General features: G+C 44.0%; 1 protein-coding gene across 1 annotated transcript in view; it reads left to right on the top strand.

Annotated features, from left to right (window-relative positions):
- LOC132452742 (NACHT, LRR and PYD domains-containing protein 12-like) overlaps positions 1–12874 on the top strand; it is a gene marked incomplete at its 5' end in the record, with an annotated part of 161259 nt that overhangs the window by 133251 nt on the left and 15134 nt on the right. Inside the window, one exon of the mRNA XM_060045514.1 lies at positions 1504–1677. Within this exon, the coding sequence (XP_059901497.1) occupies positions 1504–1677 (174 nt within the window). The remainder of the gene's footprint in view (positions 1–1503; positions 1678–12874) is intronic.

Genomic DNA, 12874 nt, shown 5'->3' with positions numbered 1-12874 from the left:
CCGGTAAAAGTGCCTGAAGCCAGGGAGGGCAAGTGCCCTTAATGTTTTAGGTTTTTGTAAATGAGCTTAAAGGACAATTCCGATATTTTGAACATTGAGCCCCCTTTCTGGTTTGTTTAGGATGAAATAGAGTGGGTGACACCGAAATTTAGTCCTTTCTCGGGTATTTGGCTCATTTTGAATCGCTCCTGCCTGCTTCACAATGGTTGTCTGTGTGCATACACAAACCTGTCAACCCAGCAACCCTAAACGTTCGTTTTCAAAAATGTGCAAGTAACCGAGTGGTTAGTGGCATTCGTGAAGTTTAAAAAAAAATGATCGGCGCACGCAATATATGGTTTCTGTCGTGTTTTATTGCACATTTATCGCCAGTTGATTTCAGTTGGAAGACTCATTACTGCACGATGATATTACTCCGCCGAACCGGAAAGGTGGGCTGTTTACGTTAGTTTGAAGTCTTGTACCGTGAGCACTTCGGATTAGGGAAAATCACATAGAAAATCACTGAAAATGGATTATGAAAGGTGGCTTCTGGAGGACGCACTCGATTTTGACGGCAGAGGATATCGTTTTGAACCAGAATTCACCCAAGAGGAGCTACGTGAGATGGAGGCTAGGGCTACGGAGGCGCCTGAAGCTCCGGCTGAAGCGGTCCCCCCAGGATCACGGGCGGGTGGTGTGCCTGTGGGAAGTGCAGGCAGATGCCGACGGAAGTCGAAAGTAGGTGCTGCACGGAGTGGGACCTTGTGCGGAAGTTTATATGCGGTTGTGAGGTATCTGAAGAAATAGTTCAATTTAGCAACTAACACGGATGGAAAACATATATTGCGCCGATATTTTTTTTTTAAACTTCACGAATGCCACTAACCACTCGGTTACTTGCACATTTTTGAAAACGAACGTTTAGGGTTGCTGGGTTGACAGGTTTGTGTATGCACACAGACAACCATTGTGAAGCAGGCAGGAGCGATTCAAAATGAGCCAAATACCCGAGAAAGGACTAATAGTTCAAATTTCGGTGTCACCCACTCTATTTCATCCTAAACAAACCAGAAAGGGGACTCAATGTTCAAAATACCGGAATTGTCCTTTAAGCACATTTATGATGGTTTATCAAAATAAAAGGTTGAATTAATGAATCAATAGTCTCACAGAAGGAAGCATTGGGACTGATAGAGCGCTGAAGGCCCTCCTTGGCTCCACAGCCCTCTGCTTCGTGAGGTCTGACTCTGTTCACACAGAGTTCAGGATCCCAACGGCCATCAGGGGACTGCTGGAGGAAGTTTGAATGTACACAGTCATCTCCTTGAGCTCACTTCCCTGATCCCTGATAGCAGCGAGGAGAGCCGAGGCGCTAGCATCACTGGACGTCCTCCCCTCCAGTGTGGGCCCATGGCGGCCCTGTGCTGTTCGTTAGCTACACCATGTTTCTCCTGTGAGCTGGTTGGATCTTTTAAGCACTTTTAATCTCAGTTCCTAACATGTTCCTTTTATTGTGTGCAGGCTGAATTGCTGTCATCTGTCAGAGGACTGCTGTGAAGCTCTGGCCTCAGCTCTCATCTCCAACTCCTCCAGTCTGAAACACCTGGACCTGAGTTCCAATGATCTGAAGGATTCAGGAGTGAAGCTGCTCTCTGCTGGACTGGGGAGTCCACACTGTACACTGGAAACTCTCAGGTCAGTTTTACTCAACATGCAAACAGTTCCATATCAGGAGACTATTAAAAAAACGTATACTGGTCCCCTGGTTTGAGGATCAATCCTAAATGCCGTCTAAATATGTGATTGAATTACAGTATCTTTTCTGACCACGTATATTAGGGTGGTGCCATTGGACACATTACACCTTGTTGTTTATGTGGGATGCAAAAATGAAAAGTTATCCAAGAATTGCCATTGCAACTCAATGATATACGCAAAATATAATAATAGTGACCTCCCACAATCTCCTGTTAACGGGACAGTGGGAGTTAAACAAATGAAGTCACAGTATTTGCATCAATCAAAGGTTATAGGTCTTCGTAGACTAATTATATTTTGGCGAGTAGCACAGGAATGAACCAACGGGAGACCAGGTTTAAAGCAGTTACACAATACACCGCATGGGCTGAGAGTTGCCTTTATTTATTTCTACTATGTCTTAAATTGTTTGACCTTGTTCTGTTTTTCCATGCCTTAAATCGAAATTCTGAAGATAAAATATGTACATAAAAAAAAATTATAAAAAAAAAATATATATAAATTGTTGCATTGCTTCTGTGAAAATGATATTGTTGTGTTCACGGCCGTGGTCACCGTGTCCGGGTGCCGCAAAGGATCTTGGGAGGTCCGGTGGGAGCGGCACCGCCACCAGGGGAGTTGTGTGTGTGTGTGTGTGTGTGTGTGTGTGTGTGTGTGTGTGTGTGCGCGTACCACCTTGCCTTGGTACCTTTCTGAACACCTTCCGGTAAAAGGTGAAACAGTATGAGGAAGGAAATAACAAGAGAAGAATCCAACCCAACAAGATTAATGATTTAACAAAGAGATAATGGAGGGAATAGCCCGGCCTAATGAAGAAACATAACCCATTATAAATGATTACATTACATCACTGTGTGCTCTCCTTTACTGGTGTTTATAACCTTTATTGCTATTTTCCATTTGGGTAACATTATAATCGTTGTCGTGTTGTTCATGTCTGCTTCTGAATAATGAATGGCAATCAAATTGTGCTTTTATGTCAACAAGTATGGAAGTATGGTGTTTCTGTGTGTTTGCGCGTGTTTTGTGTGTGCGTGTGTGTGCGCGCGTGTGTGTCTGTGTGTGTGTGATGTGTGTGGTCCCTATAAAGTCCACATGAAGACTAAAGACTATATGATCAGGGCTCAATATATATTGACAATATATATTGAGCTCTCCGTCTGACTCCACATTACTGGGTGGAGTCATGGAACAGCAGCCTATAGGAGGCTATTCTTAGAGGAGTACAAACAGGGAAGGGAACTGGTCCAACTGGTTGGTTCACAGCAACATTACCTTGTTATGAGTCGGACGGTTTGCTGTGACTCACTTCATTACAGCAGGAAGAAGACTAAGGTACTGTACTCAACTCTGATCCCTGATACATCATAAATTCTATTCACTTATCACTTAATCACTCATTGTCACTTATATATCATCAATAGGAAGATTGCTTTTTTTATGTAAACACGTACTGCTAAACATTATTATTGAATATGTCAAGTAAATGAACAAATGTTTAAACTGTAGTGTCCGTCCCTGTTATGAAGTTAATCGGTCACAGTGCTGTTGGCAGAAAGAATTAAACTTTAATTTTCTTATTAGAAAATGTAGCCGATTCTAAAAATATACCTTTATATATGAATTGTTATGTTGTTAATATTATTATCATGAGTATTATTATTATGATTACGAGGTGCGGAGAATACATTATACAGTTGTAATTGGTTGTATACAGTTGTATGCATTATACATCTTTGTAAGTGAAGGTGTTTAAAGATCATCTTGTTCTTGTTCTCTGTGGGCCTTTATCACAGCTCTGGTTGTAATGTCATATGACACGAGGAAGTCCATATATGGTGCTGCCTTCAGAGCGGTTTAACCAGCACAGGGAACAGTTGGTATGATTTCCGCATTGTGAACTTGATTTTGATCAGACACATTTGAAGCCCTTAGAGACCTTCTGAGTGGAATGATGAATAGTTGTTAAAGTTATTAATTCATAGTTATTAAATAGTTATTGGAAACATCTGTGCAGCATCTCCACATATTTGCTGGAGAGGGTCTATGATGTGAGAGGGTCTATGAATCTGCATCTTGGAAAGACCACCCTGCCTCTCGTCCACAATAAAGAGACAGCAGCCCCCCAAAAGCAGCTTACATAAAGCAGAGAGTAAACCAACGCTGAATTGCCGTAGAAACAATACAGAGTTGTGTTTGTTACCAGGTCTCCAGTTTACTATGGATGAGGAGAGAGAGGAGGGGGCTCCTACCTCTAAAACCACCCTGTCTGGGAAACATGGCCGCCAGAGCAAAGCAAAGAGGTAAGAAGAGGGTCTCTCTGTCTGTGACTGTTGTCCTTCTCAGAGCTCAGCACAGATATCTCATGACTCCATCATCAGTCTTAGTAAAAGCTGTGTGTGTTGTGTTGAAGCCCAGAGCAGCGGGAGAGAGCAGACTCCCCTGGACCCAGCTGTGTCTCCTTGAAGAGCGACTGGTCTATGGATCGTCCTCCTGACTTTAAAGATGGACGCCCCTCCAGAGAGGAAGGGTAAGGATTTGTCAAAGATTATAAAACGACAGCATCTATCAAACATCCATAAATCCTGGTTCTTGTTTTTCTCTAAGATTCCAGAAGGAGGGAGCAGACTCCCCTGGACCCAGCTGTGTCTCCTTGAAGAGCAACTGGTCTATGGATCGTCCTCCTGACCTTAAAGATGGACGCCCCTCCAGAGAGGAGAGGTAGGAGTTTCCAACAAACTAGTCGTTTTACTGACTGATATTTACAATTCAGGAAATATTTGTATTAAAAAGATACGGTGTGTGTGTGTGTGTGTGTGTGCACGCACGCACGCACGCTGTCTCCACAGGAAACCCCAGGAGAGGTCAAAGGTTACCAGTGCTCAGTCTGTACAGCAGCATCAAGCAGAGCTGATCAAGGTGTGTAAATGAAACAAGACATTTGACTTCAGCTCAAATCGGGGGCGCCGTAAAGGGAGGGGGGGGGGGGGGGGGAATTCATCATAATCAAGTTAATATAGCGAGTGAAAATGTTATCTAAAAAACATAGCAATTTACAGGCCCACTATGCAACTTCGGGCATTTCTTCGCTGTTTTCTTGGTTTTGGCACGCACATTTCTCTACACTGCGCCCCCTACAGCTTCGTAGTAGATATTTCACAACACTGTCGTAACAACTCGTTGAAGTCCCTTCCCCATGCACTTCTACGCGAGCTATGTGCATTTGTTTTCAAAGAAGCCGGCGAATGCGTGGAGCCATGTCCGAAGTAGATGTTCATAAAGTTTAGGCAAGGTTATACATTTTTAAAATGGTGTATTTGCATTGCAATAAACATAAATCCATCCTTTTTATAGTTGACGGGGAGAATTTATACCCCTAGGTTATAATTGTTTTATCCTAGGTTGAACAGAACAATCAATGCAAGAGGTTTGGCCAACATAATAATCGAAATAAACAAGAACCTGGATTCGGGGATTCAGTCTGTATCTGGGGGACGAGACAGACGAACAGCAAAACACCCATGGAAACAAAGGTGTTTATATGGTTGCAACCAAGCAAGCTAGAAACATACAGGGCTCACAACAAAACGGTTGAGAAAACAATTTTTACAGGGCTCACAACAAAATGGTTGAGCAAACACATTTGTACAGAGGCTATCAGAATCAAGAACACCACGAAGACAAAGTTCACCCAAGGGTACTTTCAATTTCAAAAGCAACACGGCCGAGTCAGCATCTGATTTGCAGTCTTCTTTTTCTTTCAGTTCACGCTATTCCTGAAAATCTTGCCCAACGTTTACTCGTGTCTGGCCTCTCTGTCGGTCAGTCTCCCTTTTCTCTTCTTCTGTTCCTCCGACATTGGGTTTCTCCGTCTCTTTTTAGTCGGTTGATCTATGATGAATATAACAATCCCTTAGTTACTTGTGTTTATATCGAGCGCCTCCCTTTGGAGGTGTTTCAGGCACGTCCATTGGGGAGGAGGCCTCGGGGAAGACCCAGGACTAGGTGGAGAGATTATATCTCAACACTGGCCTGGGAACGCCTCGGGATCCCCCGTCAGAGCTGGTCAATGTGGCCCGGGAAAGGGAAGTCTGGAGCCCCCTGCTTGAGCTGCTCCCCCCGCGACCCGACCCCGGATAAACGGATGACGATGAGATGAGATGAGATCGTTATTTATATCCGAGATTATTTAATCTAACCCGATCTAAACTCCATCATGCACCCAAACACGGCGGCGTTTGGGTTTCCTACCTCGGACTCTAGCGCAGCCACAGGCGCGTTGAACCATTTTTGTGACACACAATGATCAAGCGTCAGGTTAGGCGCGTTACTCGCGTTATCCAACGCGAGTAACGCGGTTGGTGTGGCCGTACCATTAGTCGATTGATCCATGATGAATGCAACAATTGCCTCGCAACTGGCTGTTTATATCTAGCCGGTGCCATGTTTGGGTGTGTGTCTGTGCCGTAAAGCATTTTCTAAACTACAATCTGACTACATTTTCGAGGATACTTCCGCTGCATCACATCCGGATTGTGTCGGTCCGAACAGATCAAGTTGCATATGCGCTTTTTCACTGGAGAGGCGACATGGGTAAATGACACACCCACCAATCGACCCAGAAATGGATGCAGAACCATCAGCATAACTCTCAACCTGCATACTTAATGTAATTTTGGCTAAAGAAGTTGCATAGTGGGCCTTAAAACAAACAAGGGGTTTGTTCCTCCATGTTTCGCTAAATGTTCAGCGTAGTCTTTATATTTCACCTCTCTCTCTTTAAAATGTAAATGAAAAACTACATTTGACCTAGGGGGGGGGGGGGGGGGGGGTAGTATAGTCTATATATTCCACTTCTCTCTCTTTATTGCATGGTTCAGTCTTGCGTGGATCCAGTTTTCAGCACAGAGTCTTCCACTCGTTGCGTTACAAGCAGAACAGACTGTCAGTAGTTTGACACGTCGTCGTTGAGGTAGAAGTCGGGGTATCAGAAACAGAAACCTGAGGGGGAGGAAAAGGTCACAGAGTTTATGAAAAGAAAGGTTTTTATTTATTCCCCTTCCTGTGGTGCCCATTATCACAGAGCTACCTAGTGAATCATAGAATCTTATATCAATCAAATAGTTCTTCATCAAACAGGAAATTCATGAATATTAATACATGAGGGAGACAGGTGGATGAACCAGAAAGTCTGTTTACTGAGGCCTTCAGTAATTTTCTTCTACTTATCAACTATGGGTAGGTCTGTGAATACTGACCCCTAGTGGTGAAAAGTAATAGCAGAGTATGAAGGCAGTCTTTGTCTTTTCTGTCCCATTGTAATAAGGTGGTTAGAGCCAGTGTAACATTACTGGCATCTGACAAACGTTGGGAACAAATTGACCAAAATATAAAACACCACTGAATTTCATGAATTCCTCAAGAGGAAAGCGTTTTGCCAGAATAGCAACAGTAATGAGAGATGTCACTAATGTACCTCTGACATTCATACATCAATGGTCAATTGATGAAAAAAACTCATATCTCGATATTTTTTGTTTGAATGGCGATATACGATATTATAACAATATTTTGAACTAAACGGGTAAAGTATGTAGTTTTAACTCCACGCCACAAGAATTCACCATCAACCATTTATTTGTTTTTTGTTTTTTTTTGCTCAACGAAGGACAGAGGTGCTTTAACAACAGATATGTAAGGGATAATGTATAGAACGCCGGTCATTATCGGGAAAATAAGCCCAGACAGGGCGAACAGGACACCGACACGTAGCGGAGGTGACTTGCTTCCCCCTGAAGCGGCTTATCTTCGATAATGACCGGCGACGATCTGTACATCATCCCGCTTATTACACGGCTACTTGCCTGAACGAAAAAATAACTTCATGGTGTGTGATTTTACAATTTATTTGTAACAAGGATTCGTAGTCTTGATCAGAAGAGTAATAGTCCGTCAAAGACGTTGACGTCGCTAAGCAACCGAAGACGCTGGGGTTGACAAGTTACCGGACTACTTACGGAGTGCTACCAAAGACGTCATTAGAGACAAAAAAACCTTTGTTTTTTCTTGACAACCTCTTCTTTAATTTGAATGATTTTAGCTTGTCTGTGCCCGCGATAAATCACACACACGCTAAAATCATTCAAATGAATGTGCTTTATTTTTATCTTGCACTATTGGAGCACGTCTCTTGCATCTGACTACGAAATGGTTAGTGTTACACCTTTCCTGCTGTCGGCTCCCAGACCGAGGAGCACAGGGGAGACGTTCCCTCCAGGGCCGATGATCTCTCGGGGTCAACACCCTTCACTTTGACCGGCAGTGGGTCTGCTTATAGGTCGGAATATGGTCAGAATGAAGCGGCCACCGATTCTTGACGGGTACTTTATTAATACACAGAACCGGACTCGATCATTACTTCACTAAACCGACATGCACGCTGCCGCTCGGTCTCCTCGCTTGTCCACTCACAAGCTGTCGTCACACACACACACACACACACACACACACACACTGCCAGTGATATGCGCAGCAGATACTTTCTCGTGCTCACGAGAAACATTAAAAACAATGTTTTCACCCCATGTCCCTTTACGGGTTCCATACTCCCTACCACCGTGTCCGCCATGTTTTTGTTAAAAGTTTGTTGTGATGCGAAACGTGGGTGGGAGAACACTACGTACATGTAAGGAGCGGGATTGAGCAGCTGAACATGGCTTGTAGGCTCAAAGAGCGGCGGTCGGCCTTATAAAATAGCGCTCGCAAGGCAACAGAAAAAATAGTATACCGGTATGGCGATATTGTCCTAACTGCATATCTCTTTAAAAAATATACCGGTATAAATTTTACTACCGGTATATCGCCCAGCCCTAAGTATTCGGTAATTAGCACTAGGCTACACTAGAGCTACCAGTCTATCAATCTATGGGTGGTCAAATGGATTTTCTAGGCTGGTGGGTGGTCTAGGTTTGAGGCCCAATATATTCTTTGATAAGGCCCACAATCTCTAGCAGTACCCCTGGCTCTACATGGGCAATAAAAGCATCTCTTGTGGAGCTTATAGTCTCCAGTTTTCCCTCTTTTAGACCAGGGAGACGTTAATCTAGGACAGATGCTTCTGATGTCCTCAGTTAGTTCAAAGTAAAGTTCTTCTTGATGTTTGTTCTGTTCCAGAGGGCTGAGGAGAACGCACACGCTTTTCTAGACAAGGAGCTGAAGAAGCTCTGGAGGGATCTCTTCTCAGATTACCCACAATGCTCAGAGAGTCAGAGGGAGGACGAGGAGGAGGATGATAAGAACGAGGAGCAGAGGAGGCGCGCCATAGAGGGAGTGGTAGACATCACAAAGCTCTGCCTGATGGAGATGAACCAGGAGGAACTGGCCGACAAGCTGGGGAGTGGTAAGATACTCATATATAGGTTAAATGGTTTGATCCAGATATGTAAGGTTATTGTGGGGGTATCAGGTTGAATGGTTTGATCCAGATATGTAGGGTTATTGTGGGCGTATCAGGTTAAAGAATGTTAAACGTTAAACTGCTGATCAACAACAGAATAACTACGTGGAAGTGATGCACCACTATCTTGTTATATCAGGTTAGAAAGTCACTGATACCCCTGATACTTAACAACCATAACACTGCTGATAAAGTTATAAGATCCCTTTAATGTAGAACTTTCAGTACTTTTTTCTGTACACCAGTAATATTGCTTTTAAATATCAATGGTATGTTTCTGCTGGTTTGTGATTTAGGAGCTGTTGCGGTCCAGTGGCAACATGAACTCAAGGCTCATCTGAAGAAGAAGTTCTACTGTGTGCTTGAGGGAATCGCTAGAGCAGGAAAGCAGAGACCTCTGAATGAGATCTACACAGAGCTCTTCATCACAGAGAGAGGCAGTGGAGAGGTCAACATGGAACATGAGGTCAGACTGATTGAAAAGGATTCCAGGAAGCAAGCCAACGAGGGAACACCAATCAGTTGTGAAGACATCTTTAAACCTTTACCTGGACAAGATAAACCAATCAGAACAATAATGACAACCGGAGTGGCCGGCATTGGTAAAACTCTCTTAACACGCAAGTTCACTCTGGACTGGGCCGAAGGCAAAGCCAACCACGACATAGACTTCACATTTCTCCTCACTTTCAGAGAACTGAATTTATTGAAAGGGAAAGAGTTTAGCTTACTGGAACTTCTTCATCAGTTTTCTGTTGAAACCAAAGAATCAGGAATCTACAGATACGACCATGACCAAGTAGTCTTCATCTTGGATGGTCTGGATGAGTGTCGACTTCCTCTGGACTTCCAGAACAACCCGATCTGGACTGATGTCACCGTGCCAACCTCAGTGGACGTGCTGCTGACAAACATCATCAGGGGAGTCCTGCTTCCCTCTGCCTGCATCTGGATAACCACACGCCCTGCCGCAGCCAATCAGATCCCTGCTGAGTGTGTTGACATGGTGACCGAGGTAAGAGGGTTCACCGACCCACAGAAGGAGGAGTACTTCAGGAGGAGATTCAGAGAGGGGACAATGGCCACCACAATCATCTCTCACGTCAAGAAATCTCGAAGCCTCCACATCATGTGTCACATCCCAGTGTTCTGTTGGATCACTGCAACAGTTCTAGAGGACTTCTTCAAAACATCCCAGAGAGGAGAAGAGGTGCCCAAGACCGTGACTCAGATGTACAGCCACTTCCTGAAGCTTCTGTCCATACAGGGGGACAGGAAGTATCATGGGCGAGCTGAAACCGATCCACACTGGAGTTCGGAGAGCAGGGAGATCATTGTTTCTCTGGGGAAACTGGCTTTTAACCAGCTGGAGAAAGGCCAGCTGATCTTCTACGAGGCAGACTTGGCAGAGTGTGACATCGATATCAGAGCAGCCTCAGTGTACTCAGGAGTGTTCACCCAGATCTTTAAAGAGGAGTGTGGACTGCACCAGGACAGGATGTTCTGCTTCGTCCATCTGAGCATCCAGGAGTTTCTGGCTGCCCTTTATGTCTTTCTGTCCTACATCAACACTGGTGTCAACCTGCTCTCAGAAGTACATCCAACCCCCAGGGAAGCTGAACTCCTCCCCCTCTACCAGAGTGCTGTGGACATGGCCTTACAGAGTGAGAACGGACACCTGGACTTGTTCCTCCGCTTTCTCCTGGGCCTCTCTCTAGAGACCAATCAGATGCTCCTACAAGGTCTGCTGGGACCAAGAGGAAGTAAATCACTGGGCAATCTAACTAAAAAAGATCCACTGGGACAGACAGGAAGGAGGTCACGGATCAATACCCAAATAGTCCATTACATCAAGGAGAAGATAGGTGGAGATCTCTCTCAAGAGAGAAGCATCAATCTGTTCCACTGTCTGAATGAGCTGAATGACCGTTCTCTAGTGGAGGACATCCAACAGTACCTGACATCAGGAAGACTCTCCACAGAATCTCTCTCCTCTGCTCAGTGGTCAGCTCTGGTCTTCATCGTACTGACATCAGAAGAGCAGCTGGACGTGTTTTACCTGAAGAAATACTCTGCTTCTGACGAGGGTCTTCTGGGGCTGCTGCCATTGGTCAAAGCCTCCAAAACATCTCTGTAGGTTCACTCATAACATGTATTAAGAATACACTATTATACATAATACTAGAATATATAAGTTATAGTAAATTACAAAACATCTCTGACAGTGCACTAAGAACATGTATTGCAATGCACACAATACAATATACATAATACTAGAATACAAAAGTTATAATATCATGTATCTGTTGGCATACTTATAACATGTTTTACGATACACGCTATATACATAATTCTATAAAAGTAATGTTACAGTTTTCAGAACTACAAAACAAATGTTATTGCATTGTTGTTAGTATCAACATTGTACACCTAATATGTGACTACCATTTAAAGAGCTAATGTATAATCATTTGTTCAACTATCAGAAAAGTCTTCTAAAACCATTAATCACGGTTCTCAACATGTTCTGTTTTTTTGTGAAGCTTGAATGGCTGTAAGCTGTCAGAGAGATGCTGCAAAGCTCTGGCCTCAGTTCTCAGCTCCAACTCCTCTAGTCTGAGGGAGCTGGAGCTGAGTACCAATAAACTGAAGGATTCAGGAGTGAAGCTGCTCTCTGCTGGACTGGGGAGTCCACACTGTACACTGGAAACTCTCAGGTCAGTTTTACTCAAAGTGCAAACAGTTACACCACAAGGTTCCGTTTTAGAAGACTTAACTACTGCCCCCTGGTTTGAGAATCATACCTAAATGACCTCAAACTATATCAGATAATAACTCAATACCTTTGATGACCACATGTATTACGCCTGATTTCCACCGGGGACGTACGCGGCGCGGAACGACTGCGAACTCTGCCCTGCGTCCATTTCCACCGGGCGTGTAACGGCAGCGTAGCGCTGCCTACGAGCCAGCCGTATTCACGCAAGATCACGCGATAATTCTAAACCTAGTGTACTCACCTTCCACTCCCAAAACTACTGCAATTAAATGCCAGGCTTTGTCCTTTCTGAAATTGTCCTTATAAAAAGGATGATTTATTTCATAAATTATTTTATGTTGCTCCACTTCGACAATTTGATTGACTGCTGACCTGGAGCCACCGGTCATGACGTAATAATGTTGATGTGAAGTTGTGATGAGCATTGAGTATTGTGTTTTATTTTGAAAATTGACCGGATGCTCTATGGCTTTCAATTTTTCACTTCCTGCCCGGCTCGATCTGCTCTGTTGAAATTGACGCGGTTCAGCACGGCGAGCCGCTCCTGGGACGCTGCTGAGACGTTCCGCAGCGTGCCCCGTGGAAATGGTTTCATTGATTAGAGTGGCAGTGATCACTCTAATCAGGCGTTAGAGTGGTGCCATTGGACATATTACACCTTGTTGTTTATGTGGGATGCGAAAATGAAAAGTTGAAAAAGTAATCCCAAAGTTGCCATTGCAACTTTTCAATTATAAACACAAAATATAATAAAATTGCGTTCCCACAATCCCCTGTTAACGGGACAGTGGTAGTTAAACAAATGAGGTTGCAGTATTTGCATCCATCAGTTTATCGGTCTAAATCAGTGGTTCTCAACCTTTTTGAGCAAACGCCCCCCTGACCTTACCCTGATCCTC

The sequence above is a fragment of the Gadus macrocephalus genome, chromosome 23 (genome assembly GCF_031168955.1).
Source record: "Gadus macrocephalus chromosome 23, ASM3116895v1".
NCBI lineage: Eukaryota > Metazoa > Chordata > Actinopteri > Gadiformes > Gadidae > Gadus > Gadus macrocephalus.
Note: the sequence above shows the minus strand (reverse complement) of the source record. Positions and strands in the feature narration are given on the sequence as shown.